The 22,572-nt window shown below is 39.2% G+C and overlaps 1 protein-coding gene across 4 annotated transcripts in view; it reads right to left on the minus strand.

Annotated features, from left to right (window-relative positions):
• Positions 1–2,042: 2,042 nt before the first annotated feature.
• The window catches only part of ARHGAP20 (Rho GTPase activating protein 20), a 136,497-nt gene continuing 115,967 nt past the window's right edge, over positions 2,043–22,572 (minus strand). For all 4 annotated transcript variants that reach the window (XM_082684283.1, XM_082684282.1, XM_082684285.1 and 1 more), the window contains 6 exons: positions 16,756–16,934; positions 15,220–15,381; positions 11,498–11,607; positions 9,093–9,282; positions 7,412–7,526; positions 2,043–6,348 (listed from right to left, as the gene is read on the minus strand). In XM_082684283.1, coding sequence (XP_082540409.1) covers positions 4,493–6,348; positions 7,412–7,526; positions 9,093–9,282; positions 11,498–11,607; positions 15,220–15,381; positions 16,756–16,934 — 2,612 coding nt within the window. In that variant the 3' untranslated portion in view covers positions 2,043–4,492. The remainder of the gene's footprint in view (positions 6,349–7,411; positions 7,527–9,092; positions 9,283–11,497; positions 11,608–15,219; positions 15,382–16,755; positions 16,935–22,572) is intronic.

Consider the following 22,572-nt stretch of genomic DNA (forward strand, 5'->3'; position numbering starts at 1 on the left):
AGTCCAATTTTTTCCTTAGCTGTTCCTGGGAGAGAAACAATCTGTTTGTTGTTACCTTGTATCCCTAGGATCTAGAATGATACCTGGTAATAAAAATTAAATGGCCTAAATAGCATTTATATAATTTGTAACACCTTCATCTCCCCAAAATACGCTCTTTTCCTCTTTTCAATTTTCTTTGACCTCCTTGTGATTTCAGTTTCTTGCTTGAATTGGCTAGCTCATCTATAGATTTTCTTGTCCTCTATGCATTTGCTGTGCCTACAAGCAGTATGCATCTCTGAATTCATGTATTTTGATAATTCTCAGTCATTTCATTCTTGCACAAAGACATAAAATGTTTCTTTTCCTCCTAAAAATTTTAGGCAGTAACAATCTCAGCCCCTGTGATTTGGAGGAGTATTTCTCTATACCATCCAATTTACTTACTTAGAAATGGGTCTACCTCCTAAGTACAGGTTCTTAGCCAACTTATTCACTCTTCCTAGCAGATCAAGAAGCTGCAAGGAGTTCTAAATTTGATTCCAAGTTATTGTAATTTAAAATCAAACCTATATGTAAATAATTAATATTTAAATCTTAATGTCTCCAAAATCTGCAATTTATATAGCCATTTAAAATAAAACCAAACTCCAGAAAACGTATTTACTTTGCCCTAACTAATTAAATAGGTGAGAAAAACACTTTGAACTCTATAAGTATATACATCTGTCCCTGATGCATGATGCAAAATGAGAACATGTCCTGTACAAAGTTAGGAACAAAGTATATCTGGTTCCGCCGTTTGTGTATGTTTCCTTGGGACTCCAAGATTTTCCCAATTATATACCTTCAGCAAATTCTACTATACACTTGACATTATGGAGAACTGAAACTCAAGGAGTTCACTATATTAAAAAAAAAAAAAACAAAAACAACCCACAAACAGTAAGGATGAAGGATTTATACTCACAGGTGGCTCAGAAAATGAGTAGGACTTCTACTTGGGGCAGACAGCACAGAACTCAAGAGAACTCTTCTTCTCAGCAGGAAACTTAGCTTATGAGATATGCTGATAACTAGAATAGACATTAAAGAAAGTTAACATTTTACCTGACTTTATTATTCATTTTTTTCTTTGTACCGAAATATGCAGTTTTCTTTGTATTGAAATATGGGGTTTCCAAAGACTTCCTCCCAAACATGACCAGTAGGAAAATATCAGCTAAACACTGCCATAACTTTGATTAAGATACATAATATTCTTAGAGTTTCTTTTCAACAGACAAAATATGCCAGTGGTTCAAGGATACATTAGAGCCTTTCAATTCAATGTCATGCCATGAAAGACAGAAAAACACAATGTGAGAAAATTCCTTGAATCTAGTGTTTTTAGTCGGTTTAGACTCCTTTTTAGCAGCAAAATTATCTTTGTATTTCTGTAAAATTTAGAAAGACATTAACATCAGTGTCTCTGTACATTGCCTAAATATAATCAGTGACATTTCTGACAGTGGGGTTGCTAGTCTTCAGTATTCTATTAAAGCAAATCATTTTTTCTGGACTAAGCTAGTTTTTATTTTTGAGTTTCTTTGAAATGGTTGTTAAACTTACACAGAGTGAAACCTCAGTGGATTTTGAAAAGGCAAATAAGCAGCAGCCATGAAAAATCAGTAACATTTAGTGAGTTTAGATGACCTTACAAGTATTGATGTGTTGGGGTATCTGAATCCATATATCTTGGAATGGCTGGATGTGTCTGGGATCAACTGGGTATTCTGGTACTCTGACTCAAATTTAGATAAGAAAATCATACAATCAATCAAACAGAGTTAATGGTTCTCCTGATATGAGAATATAGACTATATCTGATTCTAGGAGCAAAACGAAATCATAATGTCTAATAAAATGAAGACTATGTGTCTAAAGCATGACTTGTTTGGTAAATGATAAGATTAGGAAAATACAGAAGAAAAAAAAGCCCTCTTTTTCTAGAGAGAATCACCATGATCTACGACTAAAAGTTCAAAGTTCCAATTCAATATTAAATACATTTTATAAAATTTTCAATGTTAAGCAAAGACTGGGTTTATTAACTAAAACAATTCTACAAAAGGGCAATATTGCTCTGATGGGATCATTAATTCTACAGATTTTTTTTATTTAATAGACAGCATGGACTTCATACATATCCATTTTCAGTGCTTTGAAAACCAAACAACTTTAAAAGTTAGCAGCAGTCTGCAAGTACAAAAATACACATTTATTACATTACATATGGTAGTAAAATTTGTCAAGATATATTATACAAACTCAAAGCATTTTAGATAAAGCATCAGTCTAATATATTATAGATTGACAGAGTATAATAAAATGACATGTCGTCTTTCTTCCAATCATACAATATAATATATTACAGCAATATTAACAAACTATTCACATTAAGTATTACAGGAGCATCTAGGGGAACACAGAGAAGAAGAATGGTTATGGAAAACCTCAGCATCTATTTTCTTCTATGCTTCAAACTGGGTGAATAATTTTCTACCCACCCAGATGAAAGAAAAAAGGAGAGAACTATTATTTTGTTAAGTGGAGAAACAACTTCTTCCAGAACGACACTCCAAGCCGTAAGAACTTTATTCACATCTTGCAGTTCTGACAGTAGTATGCCCGAAGGGTAAGGGGAGGAACTTCCTGTTACCTTTATATATTAAATCACAAAAGATGCATATGGGCACTCAGGAATCTAAGCATAGAGTGGCTGTTTATAAGGTAAAACTGACTTCACATCTGTGACTGAGATGACCAGTGTCATGAAGGAGCTCTTGGAACACAGAGTTCTGAGAGTTAATTACAATGCGTAGGGCCAACACGGCCATGTTCCTTAGAGGTAGGTAGCACCTGTAGCTAATACTGAAAGGACTTCTACTCTACAGAAAACATTATTATTATTATTTTTTCTATAACTCAGAAATTCAACCTTTAGGACAACAGGGAAAGAACATTTGACACGAAAGTTTCCTGGTGGCTAAGAAAAATAATTTGGTATAAATTAGTGGGAGAAAGGACGGTGAACTAAAGAGGCCAAATTGTTTCTAAGCAACTTCTTCCAAGTAAGTAGTTAAAATGAAGGAAGATGCACATCCTTTCCTGATTCTATTCCTTCTCACTGGCTGGTGAGGCCTAATCATCCATGGAGATAACTCAGGGGATGTAGTGGTATAACCTTTAAGGCAAGGGAGGGGAGAAAAATTCATGGATTGCAGACAAACTAATGAGATATAAACCATGAATCATCTGGGACAAAAATACGTAAAACTTCCAGAGGTGAGAAAATCCAAAGCCAACGATGGTCTGAGAAGGCCTGACTGCTGATTGGTGGGCGTTTCATTCTGTGACTCTTTTATAACCTGCCAACTTTAAAATTACTCTTTCAACTGCCAATGACAATTAGAAAAGGGACGATTTATCAGTAATTTTTTTCTGGCTGGGTAATCTAAGAGACAGTGCTGTAGAAAAACATTTTTTTTTTTCAACAAAGACGAGCCATACTTTGGTCACATGTTGGCAACAACTTCATGTAATAGAGATAGAGAGAGGACTGGTGTTGCAATCCTTTCCTCTACACCAGGAGAGTCAATGCTGTCAGGAGGTCACCTTCTAATAGCAAAAGTTGCATTTCTGGAGAATGCTCTTAGCACAGGCACCTCTGAAAAGGATACTGAAATAAGCAACATTTTCTTCTCTCTCCTCACAGATCTACTTCCTGGAGCCTTTGTATAGTAGTGGAACACCAATGGAAAAATCAATCAATGAATACAACCAACGAATAAACTATGATACTCATGGCTCTTGAATTATTCTAGTCTACGCCACTGTAGCTGCATCGATGGGCTGATTCCTGGAATCTTCCTGTGAAGGCACATGACTACAGAACATCACAGAAATACCTACTGGCTTGGATTCAGAGGAATGTTTTACATGATTTCCTTCATTACTGGACATGCTTTCTCTTTTTAAAAGATACTTTGATTAGTGGCATTTTTCTTGCGTAGTTATTAAAAACATTCTATGGAATGTGGCTGTTTCTCTACACCCACCCCGCCTCTCCACAATCCTTATTCTTCACTTAGGATATCCTGGCCTTTTCAGTGTACTAATCTCATATAAAGCATGTTTTCTCTACAGAAGATGTTTTCTCTGGCTCTCTGCTAGTCATCTCCAAAAACATGGGAGAGGACAAATCCCTTGCTTTAATAAGGAAAAGCCTCCCAAACAGATGATGAAATTTTTTAGTCTAAGCTTTCTGCCAAATGGTCTCAGTAAAGAAAATTACTTTGTTGTCCTAAGTATTAGCAGTGATTATCCTTATGCTACCCATCCCATGTATTTATACAAAGGGGTCATAATAATCTTGTCTTTATATTATTATTAGCCCAGTTTCTGTTCTTGTAGACATCAGATTCTTAGACTTGTCTCTCTTCTTGTACACATCACATTCTTACTGTGGTTAAATGTCTTTGGCTAATTGTTGGTCCCCAGTATCACAAACCACTGTAGGCCCTGAGTCTGGGCTAGACAGATCATCCACAGACAAAGAGCCGGGTAAGGATCTCTTACAACGCAAAGTACCAGGGGAGCACTGCTCACTATTCTCTCCGTCCTGGTGGGACTTCACACAAAGCTTGAGTCCGTCCTCCACTAGGCTGAATGGAGAGCTACAGTGTCTCCCTGAGTCCTGGCTGGAGTAAGAACTGTACCACTGGGCTGTTTGCACAGTTCCAAGTTCTTCAGGTGCCCTTTGGGGCATGTCTTTCTGTCTCTCTTGTAGTGGGTTGGCTTCTGAAATACCAGCAGCATGTGGAGGTGGCTCTGTGGGTCCTTTTAGAGAACTTACTTTCTTTTCTTCTGGTCTGGATGCTCTTGCCTTCTTTTTGAGGGACCAGTTTTTCAAACTGGCCACACCATTTCTCAACCATGTGCTTGGATGAAGAGTTACAGAGTGTATCTGTGAATGCCATTCTACAGTATCCTTTTTCGTATAAGCCAGGTGGCTGCTGGCCTGCCCTGATGAGGGACCAGGAGTTGCAGAAATGAGGCTGGAATTGCTAAAATCAGAAGAAAGCTCGTCTTGTTTTCTTTGAGCTTGAAAAGTGCAATCTATTGGAGAGGAAGTTTCAGTGGGGGTAAACACAGAGTGTTCAGAAATCTGAGAAAAAGCGCTGTCTTGGGAGCTCACTGATGAGCCAGATGGGGAAGTGCCTGGAGAGGACAGGCTGGAATAGCTAGTCCTTGGGCAGATGTTTAATCTTGGGGGTAAACCCTTCTCTGTGTTTTGGTTTGTGCCACTACTCTTGCCCACTTCAATCCCCATGACCAAACTCTGATTAATGAGCTTTTGCCCCTCCATTTGCAATGACTTGTGCCGCTGGAGATAATCTTCCTCTCCATGCAAGAGACCAGCTTCATAGCTAGTTTTATGTTGTTTCTTTGAATACATTCCCCTGAGATAGGTCAGTTTGCAGTGCTGGTCATCCATGTTGGGCTCTGAGCAGCGCCGGTGCCTCCTCGAAGTCTTGAGGGCATCTGCTGTGTGTGGTGGGGAGTATCCTGATGTATCTGCACCAAAGGGCTGGTTCCCGGTATGATCCTGTGAGGACATGTGACTACAAGATGCCACAGAAATGGCCACTGGCTTGGATTTAGAAAAAAGTTTCACATGATTTCCTTCATTCCCAGGTAAGCTTTTCTTCTTAACATTTTTATTAGTGGCATTTTTCTTGCTCTCAGTGCCTTCGACTAAACCATGTTTAAAATATGTCTTACCCTCTTCCTGGAGGGGTTGATTCTGCTTCAGATAATCCTCATCTTTTTGTGAGAGAATTGCATCACAGCTGGACTTGCGTAGCTTTTTCTGATAAAATTCCCTGAGATAGGAAAGCTTAGAATCTAGATAATCGATGCTAGGCTCTGAGCAGCGCCGGTGTCGCCTCAGGCTTTTTGGAACATCTGCTGCAGCTGTGGACAGGTAGCTGGGTGTGCTCAGGCCAGATGCAGCCCTGGCATGGTCACGCAGCGGGACCTTTGCATACACTACTGCCACATTTGCTGGCTTGGATTCAAGAGGCCGTTCCATTTGAATGTCTTCATCTTTAGAACGGTCCAAGTCAAAGTCGCTTAGGGTTAAAAGGCCTTCCACCTCAGGCTGGTCGAGGTCATAGTCACTGAGGGTTAATACGGAGTCCATGCTTCTGCTACCCTGACCAAGTTTCTTTACCAAGTCACTACAGGGAGCATCGACGTCCTCATTTAGCTCATTTTCCAAGCTGTCATAGGAGGAGTCATTCAGTTGGAAGCAAGAGATATCTGTCAAAAAATCAAACCACAATTAACATTTTTACTTACCAAAAATACATGCTGCCTTAAAAAAAAATCTCTAGTACTTAGTTTAATTTTCTTTTCATAAAGATTGTTCAGATTCCTACTCTTAGAAAGGATCTTTCAGTCTCCCCAGAATTAAAAAAAAAAATGTTGAGTATACCGAATTTATCTCAGTTCTTGAAGAAAAAGGCTTTCTTAATTAAGGTCTCTTCAAAGCAATGAGGACATGTTAATATCAAGAAATGGTCCAAAATATAAAGGAACGAATGCCAGGAATATGCAGGTTCATGACTGCGGGTGAGCAGTTTGATCTCAGAGGAACCATTTATGAACCCAAGCTCTTCAATGTTTGCTACTTTAATCTCTACAACAATAATAAAAGTGAGACATTATGTTACCCACATTTATTGATTAAGATAATCATGTTCAGGGGCATAGAATGGTTATATGAAACCACAAATAACGAATCACTGAAAACTACACCAAAAACTAATGATGAGCTAATTGAATTAAAAAAAAAAAAAAAAGAAGAATTGGTCAAAGAAAACTAGTAATTGGTGGTCCAGGAATCTGTATTCTGGAAGGCTGATTGGTTTCAAAGTCCCCCCTGGCCCCATAGTACTAGTGGTTTCTACACTGTTCCACAGCATGAAGTATCTTGAGGGCCACTCAGAGGAAGGAGAGTGGGGAGAAGCCCAGGCCTGCCCCCACCTCTTTAGGACATCTTACTCTAATTTCAGCCACAGCAGTTCTACTACACATGTTAGGGATCTCTGTAAAGATATTTTTAAAAGAAGTTTAAAAACATAACATAAGATGCTTCTGGAAGTTCTGGACCTCATCTTACATATTTCTTAACCCCACCACACTGTTAACATAACCTGACCTATTAGCAGGTCTTGCAAGGAGGAGCAGAAACCCTAGGCCCATGACTGAGGTCAGAGGCTTCCTTCACTGAGCTGCGGCAGGCCCCAGGACACTGTCCCAGCATCTTCACTCACACATGCCTGTTTCTCACAAAAACCAATCCAATTATTATTCACAATACCTGAGGCATTCTCTCTAGTATCACATCTCACTGAAACCTGTCCCAAGAGGGAAGTGATTTCTTCTCCAAATATCCTACAGCAATTTTCAATCAGAAATTGTATAAGCAGAGAAACCTGCATGAAAAAGGACAGAAAGAAAGTGCTACTTTTCATATAGTCTCTAAAGCACATTTCATATATAAATCCTGATCTTACTAAAAGTGAAAAAGAATCTTGAGAAAAATTCATGTATGCTTTAAAAATACACAAAACAGTTCCTCCTAAAAAAACCATGATACTTGCAAGAGTAGTTTGGGTGTAGAAATCAATTTTATTTGGTACACTAAAGTTCCCTGTGGCCTTAGCTCAATGTTAATATTTTTATACTAATGCTACATCTTTAAAATTAGGGTAACTTGGGGCCCCTGGGTGGTGCAGTTGGTTAATAAGCACCCGACTCTTGATTTTGGCACCAGTCATGAACTCAGGGCTGTGAGGCTGAGCCCCACACTGTGCTCTTCACTCAGCATGAAGTCTGCTTAAGATTCTCTCTCTCCCTCTGTCCCTCTCCCTGTTCTCTTTTAAATACATAAAATTTAAAAACATAAAATAAAATTAGGTTAACTTAAAGAATTCTCTCTAGGGCATTTGGGGTAAAGAAATAAACTTGCTTATTAAAATTCATGAGGTATCATTAGATAAAGACTTATGACATATATTTCACATGTAAAAGGCAGTTGTCATAAGTGTGGGAAGTGGGCATCCTCTGTGGGTTCCCCTGTGAAGTAGGGAATAGAGCTAGAGATAAAACTTGCATTTTGCCTCATTGTCTTTACCTATGCAGTTCCTTCCCTTAGACTCCCTGGAAAAGGTGGGGTTGGAGGTAAGATTTTACAAGAAAGCTCCGTGCCTCCACTGAGATGTATTGAGATGTGTCCTTGGTTTCCTTGCCCCAGCAGCTGAGGCGAAGGAACAGGCAGAGTGTTGGGAGGTGTGAGAACTAATATCCCTAAGCCCCATATTAGCTAGCAGGCTCTAGAAGGGTGTGATTTCAAGTAACCACTGCCTGAAGTAGGTATCAACACCACCTCCATTTTTTTTAAAAGACTTTATTTATTTATTTGACAGACAGAGATCACAAGTAGGCAGAGAAGCAGGTAGAGAGAGAGGAGGAAGCAGGCTCCCTGCTGAGCAGAGAGCCCGATGTGGGGCTCGATCCCATGACCCTGGGATCATGACCTGAGCCGAAGTCATAGGCTTTAACTCACTGAGCCACCCAGGCATCCCACCACCTCCATTTTTTAGATGAGGAAACTGGATCAACAGAACTAATTTTATCCAAGATTGTACATCTGGCAAGTTTGGAGCTGAAGAATGATCCTTGGCTTGTCTAAGTCCAAAGTCCTTCTTTTTTATTTAAATCATATCATTTTCTTTCGTGTAACTCTAAGGTTTAAGTCAGCCATAGTGTTTTGCCTCCTTGAAGGGAGAAGAGAAGTAACCCAGAACTGCTATCACTGTTTTGCTCAAGAAAGTACCTTTCTATAATCTACCAGGGTAGGATAAACTCAATACACTCAAATTTCTAAGGAGGTATATTTAAGTTATTCCAGAAAACGTCTTTCAGAATTAATACCCTGAATTTAAGGTTCAAAATGGGGACTCAGTCCCCCAGGGCATAAAAATGAAAAACTTCATTACCTTTTTTGTAAATTCATTTTCTAGTTCTGGGCTGGAGGAAGTAGGAGGCCAAAGAATGCTTGGAGCAATGCACACGGCCAAATTAAATGCAGTCATCTGATTGGACGAGGAATGCTGCTCAATGTTGTATAATATCCCAAAAAGATACCTTAGGAGAACAACGTTGGCTCTTGGAAGTTGGTCTAATAGCCTAAAGACAGAAAAATGCACTCTTTAAGAAAGACATTTCATAAAAAACTTGTGTAGATAAGCAACACTTGCTTTTCATGGGAAACCATGCAAAGAAAGAACACAGTTCAGATATGCAAGAATTTCAGTTACTATGGTACATGCAACTTAGGCACTGCCTTACAGAAAGAATGGAAACATGGATGGGGGATTTACTTATTTATTTTGTACACTGTCTTCACAACCCAATGAAGATGAAAAATAATGCAGAAAAATGGCTTGTAAAAAACTGCTGACTGCCTGAAATATATACCTGAAATTAATGCAATGTGTTTTAACTTAGGCCAATCCTGTAATGTTTCAGAATATTCTCAACCAAGCCTCCCCCAAAAAGCTTTTTGATGAAATTAAACAATAATTAAATTTTAGTGGTTCTTTATTTCTCAGTAGCAATACAGGAATTCTATCTCTTGGTGAGAACCCAAACCTCAACTATTAAGACTTTTAGGTCCATTCTGAGAGCTTATGTTCTGCTCTATCACCTTGGGGTCAATTTTGTCCCAAACTTCTTTTTCTTGCTGGTATCACTCTCATATATAAGTCAAGCTTACAACAGTACATTTCCTACTGTTCCTATTTTGTAATTGATAGGGGATTTAAAAATTATTATTCATTGAAAATTATATGAGCTACTATCCAGAAAAAAGACATATACGTTGATGATCATGGTTGTTTCTTTTCAACAAAAGTCTGCAACCTGGGAGGGAAAATAAGGTAACGTGACTCTTGCTGCATAAACAGCACAAAGGCACTTATTCAGTGTGATGGACTGACACTGTTTCATAAGGTTTCATAAGGACAAATTATAAGAGATATTGAAATAAACTAAGAGATTACTGAGTGTGTTTAATGGAAAGTAAGGTGCTGTCTAGCATATTCTTCTGGGTTATCTGATTCCCTAGGGGCCCTATTATCTTTGAGCTATTCTACATCTCTGTAAATTGCAGACTACTGATAGCACTACATTTAACACTTGTCCATAGATGTGAAAATTCTGTCTGGTGGAGAGACATGATTTACTGCTCCCCTTCATGCTCCAGTAAAAAAAGCCAGTTTTGTGTCTATGTGTAAAATCATTTCAGCATTTCTGAAGCAACTATGGATGTTGTAGTAGTTTGAAGTCTCCTTCGAACTGGTGGTAACATCCAACTGGTTCTCTCATTAATTAGAGATTTAAATAAAAATTTTGTATTGTTCATTTTATATTTGAATGAGTCTTAATTTTACTTTTTTTTTTTTTTTTAAATCATCCTTTAACAGTTTGTAGGATACACAGTTTTAGACAATGAGCAACAACACAGAGAAGCTGGCTTCTACCTAATCATAATGGAAGCACAGATAGTATGTGTGACTTGGCTTTGATTTCTGGTGTCTTCAACGGTTGTAATATATTTTATCTAGTGTATAGATAATAATTCATATTTGAAATTTGCTCAAGAAAAAAATTGTACTAAACAAGCCTATGCAGATAAATGATACTAGGATTCTTGGGTTTTTACAGAACTGGGAGTACTGCCTTTTGTTAATGGACACTTCTTTCCAGTTCTCGTATAATGCAGGAAACAGTGAATTGGGTGGTGAGTTCTGCCAGCAATCTCCATTTGCATGAGAATAGACAATGCATTCTTTGTGATAGGACAGGCTTTTTCCTTGACACTTTTCAATAGTTAAACTGTCTCTCTGCAGTACCTCCTCCATATCTCTTTCGTAGCACTGATCTGCTATACCTATAATCCTTGGTTAATCTATCTACTCTACTAAGACAGTCAGTTCCTGAAGGGGAGGGAATTTTCTCTGTTTGAATTTAGTTGCTAAATGAGATAGACAAAGAGCTGTAGGTTTAGTTAAGTATTTACCAAAATTAAGATCATAAATTGTAGATTGAGTCTAGTTATTAGTTTAATGAGTTTCAGCTCCTATCAGATTCAGATATACAGGAGGTGTACAATGCTCAAGTATTCCACGTTAATAAGATTAGGGAAAAACAATAATAACAATGATAGTAGCTAGCATAAATCTATTTTTATTTTTTATTTTTTCTTAATTTTTCATAAATCTATTTTTAAACTGGTCTTCATGGATATGGCTTTGTGAGAGTCATCATTACTTGAGTCGACAAGCTTATAAAAGTTTTTTTTTTAAGTATTTTTGAGACATGACTAAATTAGAATAATTACCTTTGAACTGTATTTATTTTCTCTTCATCATTTCCTTGATCCATGACACAGACCCAATGGTCATAGAGATCTGATGAAAAAATACTTCCTGGAATATTTCGTAGAAAATCCTTTTACAGAAGGAAAATAAATATTTTAAGTCATTATTCTCATGCTATATATGTACTGGGGAAATAAAAAAGCAAACATTTTGTTGAAAAGTTAAGTCCTCCTTTTTTTGGAATACATGAAGCTCTGTGCCAACTTCCACTGTTGTGCGCACATAGAAACACAGGCTTTGATTTTTTTCTAACAAAAACCAGAGGGAAACTGGAGTCTGGGGTACAATGGGAAAGATAACGACAACCTCTTTGGGCTGGAATTTCGTTTGTGTAGGTTTTAACCAACTAGTACAACATGACAGGGTCTAGCAAACCAACCCAAGTCCTTTTTTTCTGCTCTCCAATCACCCATTCAAAGAAACACACTAAGACATTTGTGAGGTTCCTAATGTAATAGTCACTCATTTGGTCATTCTACACATAATTGCTCTAATATGCCAGGGACGGTTGAGGGGCTGGGGACAGAGAAGTGAGTAAAACAAAGTCCCTGTCATTTTGGAACTTTATATTCCAGTGGCATTGGTGAAAACTCCATCCAGAGGTGAAACTCAGAGTTTCTCCTGGCATTCCCCTCATATAATGGGGATGGGGGAGGAAGCATTCAAGGCTATGTATGTCTGGGCTCTGGGGGTCTGGGACAGCACCAACATGCCTGACACACACTTAACAGTATGCCCGGTACATTATCCCCTGAGACCCTAGTCTGTTGAGACTGCTGGTGGGGCTGGGTGTGGGGAAACCAGACCATATCACAAATAGGATATGATCAAGGGTATTTGATTTTTGTTTATAAAAAGCATAAAAACAAATTAAATTTGGTCCTGGTCCTATATTCATTTGTGATCTAGGCCAACTCTCTCTGTTGCTTAGGCTTGGTGCTAACAAGGCCAGGCTTGCAAAGGCTAATCTCTACCTCAGTGACGATTAGGCAGGAAAAAACTCAATCTCAGGTCTAAGCACTGTACTCATGGTCTTGCAAGTTCTTGCTTACAACATGGAGGCAGGTGAAAGTCTGCAGTTGCTCAGTTTTAACTCTTGCTGGAGAACCCAGTCAACAACTTTACCTATGTGCCTTACAGACGGCAACACACAACCCGTTAGTCTTGTGTTCTGTCTCTATCACTACTCGGGAAGCTGTGGCATCTGACTGTTAGGCTCTGCTGACTAGTTGTGCATCTTCTCCAGTATGAGCTCCCCCAGGGCAGGGACAGAACCCACCTTCTTCTCTGTACACCTGAATGCCACACACAGTCCCAGACAAAGTTGGCAGAGGTCATTACTGAACTGGTGCTATTTTTTCCATGGCCACACACTGATGAGGAACAAGGTAAGGCCAACGAACGATAACTGAGATTTTTAAGATAACTTAAAACACCTCTTTGTAGTCATGTCACCTGTTACCATAAATTTTTTTTAGAGCAGTTAACAAGTAGGAAGAGATTGCTTCAAAGTCTCTCTCTGTTCTATTATTTCTTCTGTAGAAATGTACCTGGATACTTGTAATTGAGATGTGTCATCACAAAAGTCATCTACTTTTGGGTAGCGCTATTACATTTTCATAATTCTGAACTAATTTTAGTTGCTGCACCTACTTTAAAAGTCAGATTTAGAAGAGGCAAAATTTGTTATTTCGAAGTGGGACAATGACAATAGTTCTCTTTTTAAATCTCAGTGGGAAACATACTTATGATCTGTCTTGAAGAAAAACATCATTAAATCTTAAACCTACACTTGAAAGATAATAACTCGTAACATCTCAATGAACTCTCCACAGCTGGAATAACAAGTTACGAAATACAACCACCATCACAGCTGAGAAAGGATGTGAGCTCTGGTTCTGAATTACAATCACCAGCTCACAGCACTCAACTGAAAGCCTCTTCCCCTTCAAGAGCAGAGCCCAGGTCATCAGCAGAACTCCCAAATTAATTTGAGATGAGATTCCTGTAGGATCAAAAATGAACTTTTCCTTAAAAGTCTAATGGATCAAAGTTACAGTGTCTCAAGCAATTTTCTTCCCATAACAGTTTGAAGAGTTAGGCTTGTATTTAAGCAAAACCAGCATAAGTAAAAAAATTAAAGGAAAACTTAAGTACCACTTCCAGATAGTCTTAAACACAAGAAACAAAACAAACCAGAAGCTCAAAATCTTTTGGCAAAAAGTATCTTCTTTCCTGCAACCACTGGGAAGAAATGAGAGTAACACACAGTTACATGATTACAAAACTTCAATTATTTGAAACCCATTTAACCAGATTTTTCAATCATTTGTCTTTTGATATTTTTGGACCAGTGATATTTCTGCAATTTGAAATATAATTTGACTCCTCTAGAACCATGTTTCTTGATAATAATCTCAAAAATTTAGTATAAAATTTTAAATGTGGTGCTATGAAGAATAGCATAGTAAGGAAAATTTTCTATAATGTAGGCTTTTAACTTTTTAAATTAAGAGATAGGAAAAAGCCTAATTATAAAATTAAGAGATAGGAAAAAGCCTAATTATATAAAGAAAAAAGGGAAAATTCATTATGCATATATATACTAGACATACATTTGGCTAAGCACACTGTACATATCTTTCTTGTATTTCAGGACAGAAGAGTAGTCACAAATCCTTTGCAAAACAGATAAAATGAGCCTAGCTCCAGCTCTCTGATTGTTTTTGACTGATACACTATTGCAAAAGTCTACAGCAGGGGTTAAGAGCAGAAGTGGCTCATTTGCCAGGAAACATCTGATTATCCATTAAGTCATGAAGGAAGATTCTGTAAGTGGCTGAACAGGAGGAGGGACACGGAAGGGTCATCTCCACCACGTTTTCCTCCACCTCTTGCCCTGGTGCTTTCCAGCTGGGCTGGGAGATGGGAGCCTGAGACCGGTCTGAGAAGCTATAGCTGGGGTGGTACTGACTCTAGATTTTTAAAACATGTGAGGCATCTGCAAGAATGTGGGGAGGAAAACATTTTAGAGGAGTTCAAACTCAACAATGGGTGTGAGTTAAGTAACCAAGGGGCAAAGGGTAAGTAAAAACCATAAAAAAGTGCCAAATGCGGTAAGGGTTTTATAAAAGACCCAGATGCTGGAGTCATTCCTACTCTGCTTTTACTTTAGAAAGGCACCAGGGGACAGGGGAAGGCATGATGATTGTATAAGTGAATGGAATTTTCAGTGATCTCTGTGAGCAATTTTTTGTTTTAGTTGTTAGGCAAATGTTTATTATGGTAAACTCTGTTTCAAAGTTTAATACAAGTTTATTTTGAAAATTTGCCTTTATTAGGAAGGATGTTTATTTTGGTAAATATGCAGTGCGTGCTTTGACTATTTGTAATTTAATTTAATTTTTTTTTTTTTTTTGGTATGAGGTGGCAGAATGAAGATGAGAGTGGTGTGGGACGAAAAAATTCAAAAAGCATTTCTGACTTGCCATATCGTTGGCAAGGACTTTTAAAGACCTATGTTGATTTTGTGAAGTGATTTTTGATTTTTTTTTTTTAACACTTTTTAGATTCTAAATCCATTATGGTTCTTTGCAGCTGGTAAAAATGTTGAAATGAGAGAAACCAGTTGTCTCCTCCCAGAGCTACACTGTGGGGTAGATGAAGGGAGAACCTTTCCTACCTTCAAGACAGATGCTATCACAAAAACAGATTCACAGTCTAGGTGTACTTCAACTCCAGAATTCAGTTTTTCTTTTAGCTCTCTGCAGGATTTCACATTGGCCGATTGTCTGAAGATCCCTTTTGTGAGGGGTCCTTTTTGATTAAGAAAGAAAAGCATATCCTATAAGGAAGCAAAGGAAAAAACCAAAATGGCACTTCACAGATACAAGCAGGGGAAGACACACTTGCCCTCTCTGGCCACCAGCGGCTAGGGTGTCCCAGGGGAAAAGCACTGGAGGAGGGGCTGTTACTTGGACTGAAGTCAGTTTGTGTTTTGGTATCTCTAAATCTCTTCCCCTACTTATTCTTGCTATATTCAGCATCTAAAACATTTTACTTTAATGAGATTATCTTTTGTGTTTAAAATCATATTTCTCTGACTGTTTTAAGGTCCCTATAAACTTGCCTCCCTCCTTCCCTTACTCCTCTTTTCCTATTATTCTCTAATGTGGACTCTTTCCATCAAATATGGACTCTTTCCTCCAAATATGGAAATATTCTTGCCAGACTCATTCTCCATTTGCTTGTCTTTCTTTTTATGTGACTCCATAACACATTCTATTTCCTGCATTTACTTCATTCTTTGAAAATCAGGCTAAAAAAAATCACCTCTTCCAGGAAGTTTTCTCTGCTGCATTGTGATCAGTCTTTCATTTAGTTTTCTTTCTAGCAAAGAAATGTCCTTTGCTTGTGGTGTAGGAAGGAGAATGGGTGTTGGGGAGCAACCCATGTGATCTGAAACCTGGTTATGGCATATATTTACTCTGTGACCTCTAGTAAACTTGAGACTTTTAAAATTTGTAAAGTAGGGCTGATGGTAGTGATAAGTGCTCAGTGTACTGTGGAGGGTGAGCACAACGATGGTGAGGCCAGTGGGCAGCCCATGTCACAGCACGATGTAGGTCAAGTCCCGCACGTCCCGTACATCCAGCACAGTGCTTGTGGGATGTAGGGCACTCAATGAATGCCGCTGAACAGTGATCATTCCATATATCAAGGACATAGTACAGACTCAGTGGTTTCATCTGAACCACTCTATTTATAAAAGGGAACTGAATGCCAGAGGATGTACATGTGTAGGCACCTGAAATACATCTAAGACATGTCAGATTTTAAAAAATTATAAGAATGAGTGGTTTCTGCTGCTAGAATGATTAAAGGAGGCTTACAGAACAACACAGGGTTCTGGAAAGGCCATGAGAGAAAAATGGGGGATAACGGGACTCCAGAGTGGACTCTGCCTACAGAGCCAAACTCTGATTTATCCGAGCAGGTTTACATGGCTCCTTCCTGAAACCAGCAGCCTCCATGATCTCTCCCCTTTATGTCTCTCTTAGGATTCTACAATAGCTTAATCGGATTTTTTTTCCTTAGAAGTAACAATAAAATTCTCAGCCAAAGCCAAAGCTGTGTCTATAGTTTTCCCATTTAAGAAGAGATTTCCCTCCCAGGGTTCTCCATTCCCATTAGTGTCACAGGCCCTAACGAGACTCACCAGGACAGGTTTGGGCAGATTGTCATTTTCACAAATACTTGGCAGAGAGACCCCGAAGAGCTGCCCTGGCACAGGCGATGTTGGTGACACCGGTAAGTTATCCAGGTGAGTGCTGGACCCACGCCAGAAGGCCCAGTTTATGATAGACCTTCTCCTTTTAAATGTCTTCTGACCTGAGTCTAAGGAAGAAGTGAGATTATTAGGAAAACTATTTTAACTCACTTAGTCTTATTTTGACAGTTTCCAACTTATAAGATGATGTTCATTTCTATGGTTCAATGAGAAAAATGCTTATAGATATCCTTTGTTACTGACAATTTAATCTAAGAAATTACATGGTAATATTTTATAAATTAAGGAAAAATCAAATATTTGGATTATTCTCTATCCCATCTTTGGAACATCACTTGTCTGTTTACTTGAGTTTTGTCACTGAATTTTCAAAGGCAAAGAAAAGCCTCTCTTTACTATAACAACTTAAGGCAAAAGGTGTTTCATACTGACACACATATCTTATTTTAAAATGAGACGAGGCATACAAAGAAGTTGAAGATTAAATCAGACCACAATTAAATGGTGAGAAACAGAAGGAAAGAGGCAGGAAAAAGAGGAGGGAGAAAGAGAAGGGGAAAAAGAAGAGGAAAAGGAAGAGGAATGAAAAACACCAAGAGTTATCTTTTATTAGGATGTTCTCTAGAAATAAATTAATGCTTTATTATTTTATGTCCCTCTCTATTGCTGAAAACAAAGACAGGAAGCTAATGTTCTACATTTCCACCCCTCATCCTTCTTTTGACTGCAAAGACTTTTTTAAAGGTATCTTTTTGGTTCTGGACTTTAAAAAGCATGTTTAAGGTAGCATAGATGTGTGCAAACATGAATGAGACTTGTTCTTGCCATCATGAACCTTAAAAGGGGAAATAGGTCTGGTGATGGTGGGGAGAGAAGCAAGGGAAGGGCAAAGTACCCAAGACATTCAGAAGAATGGTAAAGCGCATCTACCTATTAAGAGGGAGGGAACGAACCTGGAGGAACATGCATTTGATCTGGATTCTGAATGAATAAAATTTTAACAGAGCACCTGACATGGTGTCTTGCACCTTGTAAATACTCAGTAAATCATTCTCAAGTAGTAACTGAATTGAGGAGAGATTTAGATGGAAAGGGACAGCATGAACAAAATAGGCAGAAGAAAGGTCGACAGTGAATCATGATTTTGTGAGGTCATAGTGCTAAACAGTTTTGATGTCATCTGTATCTAATTTTAACTTGAAAGTTGATGGATTTGCACAGGATTTGATACATAAAAAGACAGCTCTCTAAAGTTCTTTGGGCCTGTTCACGCCATCCTCCAACCCCCAGCACATACACACAGATAAGAAATTAAACTCGAAATGAAATTTAAGAATACAATAGCCTACTTAAAGGCACCAAAAAGTGGCTGGAAGAAGGTGGGTACTGGAGGTAAAAGTCTGATACTTGCAACAGGGAATGGCACAGCACAGGGGAAGTTTCCCCTTCTTACAGCTTTTAGTCTGAGGATAGGCTCCAGGGTGGTAGGGTCACTACAACCTCGGCAAGTTTGCACTCTCGCTGGCTTGAAAATCTGCAGAATGGAGATGGAGGTAACCACAGCAGCTGGAAAATGTGTGTGTGTGCATGTGTGTGCACACATGAGCATGCGCATGTGTGTGTGTAATCCCAGAAAGAAGAAAAAAAATGCATATGGGAGCCCCAGATATTGTGTATGAATTTTGCCTCAATCTCTGGCTGGACCACCAAGCACATGTGTGAGGCAGATTCAAAACGCCCCGTGATTAAGACTAACGGAACTGAGATCGGAGGTGGTATGACATTCAGGAGGTGCCCACACAGGATCAAATGCTATTTTCTCCATTGACAATGTGTGGGACTTAGTCACCAACTCTACCGTGTGGCACTGACGGCTCACCAAGCTACCACAGGTGACGTTCAGCTGGTCAATAGTCCTAACAATGGGACACTGAAGGAGATGATCTTTTCAGGGTGGAAATGGTCATCAATGTCAAATGTCAATTTTTTATATATAAAATTCTATAAAGAATTTTAAAGAAGTGTTTTACACTGTTTGGTTCCAATGTCCCTTAGCATTTTATTTCCTCAGCATAAACATCTTAAACCAAACACCACAAACACCAAGTTGTGGGGAGACAATCAAATAAATAACATCTTGTCTTCCACCTCTGGCTTCCTCTGAATACAGTGAGTGCCTCGCCAGTGTACGTACATCCAGGTATAAAGCTCTGGGATCAGGAGCTCAGTTGGACTCCTGGTTCAGACACTTATGTGGGCAAGTTACTTCACCTGTTCTGCCAGCCTTAAAGTAGAAGTATGACCTATACCTCAAAGCCTTATTAAGAGGATTAAAAAGGATAATGTATGTTAAAGTATTGCTTTGCAAGGCTGTGGGTCCCAGCATTCTTCCCTAAAGCTGCGAAGAAACCCATCTCCTCCCCACAGAGAGGACCCGCTCCTCAAATCCATTCTCCGTTTAGTGAAACATCCTTTAGAAAGTGTGCAGACAGAAAGGAATACCAGACTGCTTAACCAGAGTGCTTCCTGCACTGACATTCCCAATCTTTGCCATTTTAAAAGACAGAGAAGGAAACGAAACCCATTCTTAAACCCAGGAGGGAGGTTCCTGTGTTTACCAATGTCAATCTGCAAATGTTCGTTTAATATGTGTGCTGAGCAGTTGTACTCAGTCTAGGTTCCTTGCATTTAACCTGGTTTCACTGTTTCTAAAACTATCAGATTTATTTGACTTTTTAGCTTTCACATACTTCTTAGGAAAAATGCCTCATCATAAAGTTATATGCCCGCTATCCTATGAGTGTTGACAGAGGAGCAAGTAGAAATCGAGGCCTGCACTTTATCAGAAACACTTTCAGCTGCAGCCATGCCTTTTGTTATGCACAACACTCACGTTTAGAGTTCAAGTTCACTCTGGGACTGAAAGAAAAAAAATTTCATTAAAGTTATTTTCTTACAGAGCTTTCAATGTATAGCTCTTACTTTCTAAATGTCAAAGGCGGATGAGAGAATATGCTATTACTATATAAAAAAAGGGAGATGCAATTGTAGGGGAAATTAAATTTATAAAAATCTAGCTTTACTAAATAATCCTGGCAAGATTCCAGTTAGTGTTTCTTCATGCTTAAATTAGGGATTTGAATGTTAAAAAGTTACCATTCTTAAAAGTTTGTGTTTATAAATGATCTTAGAAAAATAGTTTAAAAACCTTAATTAGAAATTCTAGCATGATGTAACTTGACATCAGGGAAATACAAATCAAAACCACAATGAGATTCCACCTCACATCAGTCGGAATGGCTAAAATCAACAAGACAGGAAACAACTAACATTGGTGAGGACGTGGAGAAAGGGGAACCCTCCTACGCTGTTAGTGGGAATGCAAACTGGTGCAGCCACTCTGGAAAACAGTATGGAGGTTCCTCAAAAAGTTAAAAATAGAGCTATCCTACAATTCAAATGTAGTGATCTGAAGGGGCACCTGCACCTCAAACTATGGAAAGAGCCCAGATGTCCATTGACAGATGAATGGATAAAGAAGATGTGGTATATATATACCATGGACTATACTCAGTCATAAGCCATATACTTACCACTTACATATTTTTAAAAATTTATTTATTTGACAGAAAGAGAGAGGGATCACAAATAGGCAGAGGGAGAGAGGGGGAAGCAGGCTCCCCACTGAGCAGAGAGCTCAATGTGGGGCTCAGTCCCACAACCCTGAGATCATGACCTGAGCCGAAGGTAGAGGCTTTAACCCACTGAGCCACCCAGGCGCTGTCTCTCCCAGCAGGACAGAAATGTAGGAAGATCCTGAACTCCTCTCCTTCCATAGACACACCTAGTCTACAGCTATATATGGAACCACTTCTAAAAAACCCTAAAAACTGGTGGAGCAACACCTTCACACTGGGCAAGCGAGAGGGAAATACCAAAGTGGGTAGGAAGGACTGAGACACAATCTCACCATAAAATCCACCCTGACATGTGATCCACAATTAGGAAGAAATTCAAAACCTGGAGTTTCTCCCTGAGGAGTGATGAGTTTGTAGCCCACATTAAACACCCCAACTTGTAAGACTGGCTGGCACCTGAGAGATCAGTCCCTAAACATATGGTTTTGATGACCACCGGGGTCATCAGCCATGAGACCCAGAGGGTTGTGCCAAACTGGAATGGTTCTTGAAAGGCCCATATGCAGACTCTCGGACCCCACAGCCCAGTATAGAAGCAGCTCTTTGAAAAGCACCCAGACTTTATGTGAAAGAGACTCATTTCCTAATTTTAAAGCATTGGTCTGAGGGGTAGAGATCCACTGGGATACTCTCTGGGAATGAAAGCTTCCTGGTCTCTGTTTGCCTTGCTAAAGCTAACAAGTATGTATATTATATACATATATTTTATAATTTTATACACACACACACACACACACACACACACACACACACACACACACTCCCAGCCAGCAGGTGTCATCTTTATGCTCCAGCTGGTGGGCACCATCTTCTACACTCTCCCTATGCCTAACTAAAGCTGGCAGGTACCATATTTTTTTCTTTTTAAATTTTTCTTTTTATTTCCCTTTACCTTTTTCTTTTTTCTTTCTTTCTTATTTTTCCTTTTCTTCCATCTTTATGGGCAAGTGCCATCTGTGCACTCCCCCTCTGCCTTGCTCCAACCAGTGGATACTATCTGCTCTCCTTCTGCTTGCTCAAGGTCTAGTATCTCCCAGAGATACCCACTTCTGGTGAACAGTCTTTGTGGCTGTCATGCTGGGGATGCCCAGTAATTGCGTGGTACTAAAGGCCAAGGGGGACCTGCAATTCTGGGTGACATGAAATTATAATAGGCAGAGACAAGTTCTTGGCAAACTACCATACCCTGGGTACTGCAGGCAGCAAATTGAAACATACCCCCATGATTTCTGTGAAAGAGACCCACTTTCCAGTCCTGGAAATTCAGCTTTAGGGGCTGGCTTCAGATTTGGCATACATCTAGAGGCTATGAAGTTATTCTCAAGGACCATAGGATAGGAGACACCATCTCTGCTCTTCCCCTCTGCTTCCCTGCAGGTCACCACTATCTCCCTGAAAGAAGCTTATACATGCATCTGGAGCCCTGACTTTTGCTATTGCTGCCCAGGGGACACCTTCAGATGGCCTAGCTCTAGGGACCAGCAGGGTGTATGCCTGTGGTCCCACAGCACTGTATATATTTGCATTCTTTAAAAGCTGCTGCTTGGGGATCTGGTTTCCAATCAGCTTAAATCTGGGTGCTGAATGAGATCCTTCTTTTTGGAATACTGACTGATCTTGGCATACCCTCGATTACTGGGAGACATTAACAATAACAATGAAATAAGCTTCTTGGACAATCACAAAGGTTTAAGAGACAACCAACAACCAGGGCAGGGATGAATGTTAAGGTTCATCTCCTACACAAGGTCAGCCCTTCAAAACTGGGACAGGTAACTATTTCATTTAATGTACAGAAAATTGTACAGAGAATTAAGCAAAATGAAGAAACACAGCAATATATTAAAAACAAAAGAAAAAACTTCAAAAAAAAACCTTAATGAAGTGGAGATAAGTAATGATAAAGAGTTTGGGGTGCCTGGGTGACTCAGTGGGTTAAGCCTCTGCCTTCTGCTCAGGTCATGATCTTGGCGTCCTGGGATCGAGCCCCGCATCAGGCACTCTACTTGGCAGGGAGCCTGCTTCCTCCTCTCTCTCTGCCTGCCTC

Source organism: Mustela nivalis (genome assembly GCF_964662115.1).
Source record: "Mustela nivalis genome assembly, chromosome: 9".
NCBI classification, from domain to species: Eukaryota; Metazoa; Chordata; class Mammalia; order Carnivora; family Mustelidae; genus Mustela; species Mustela nivalis.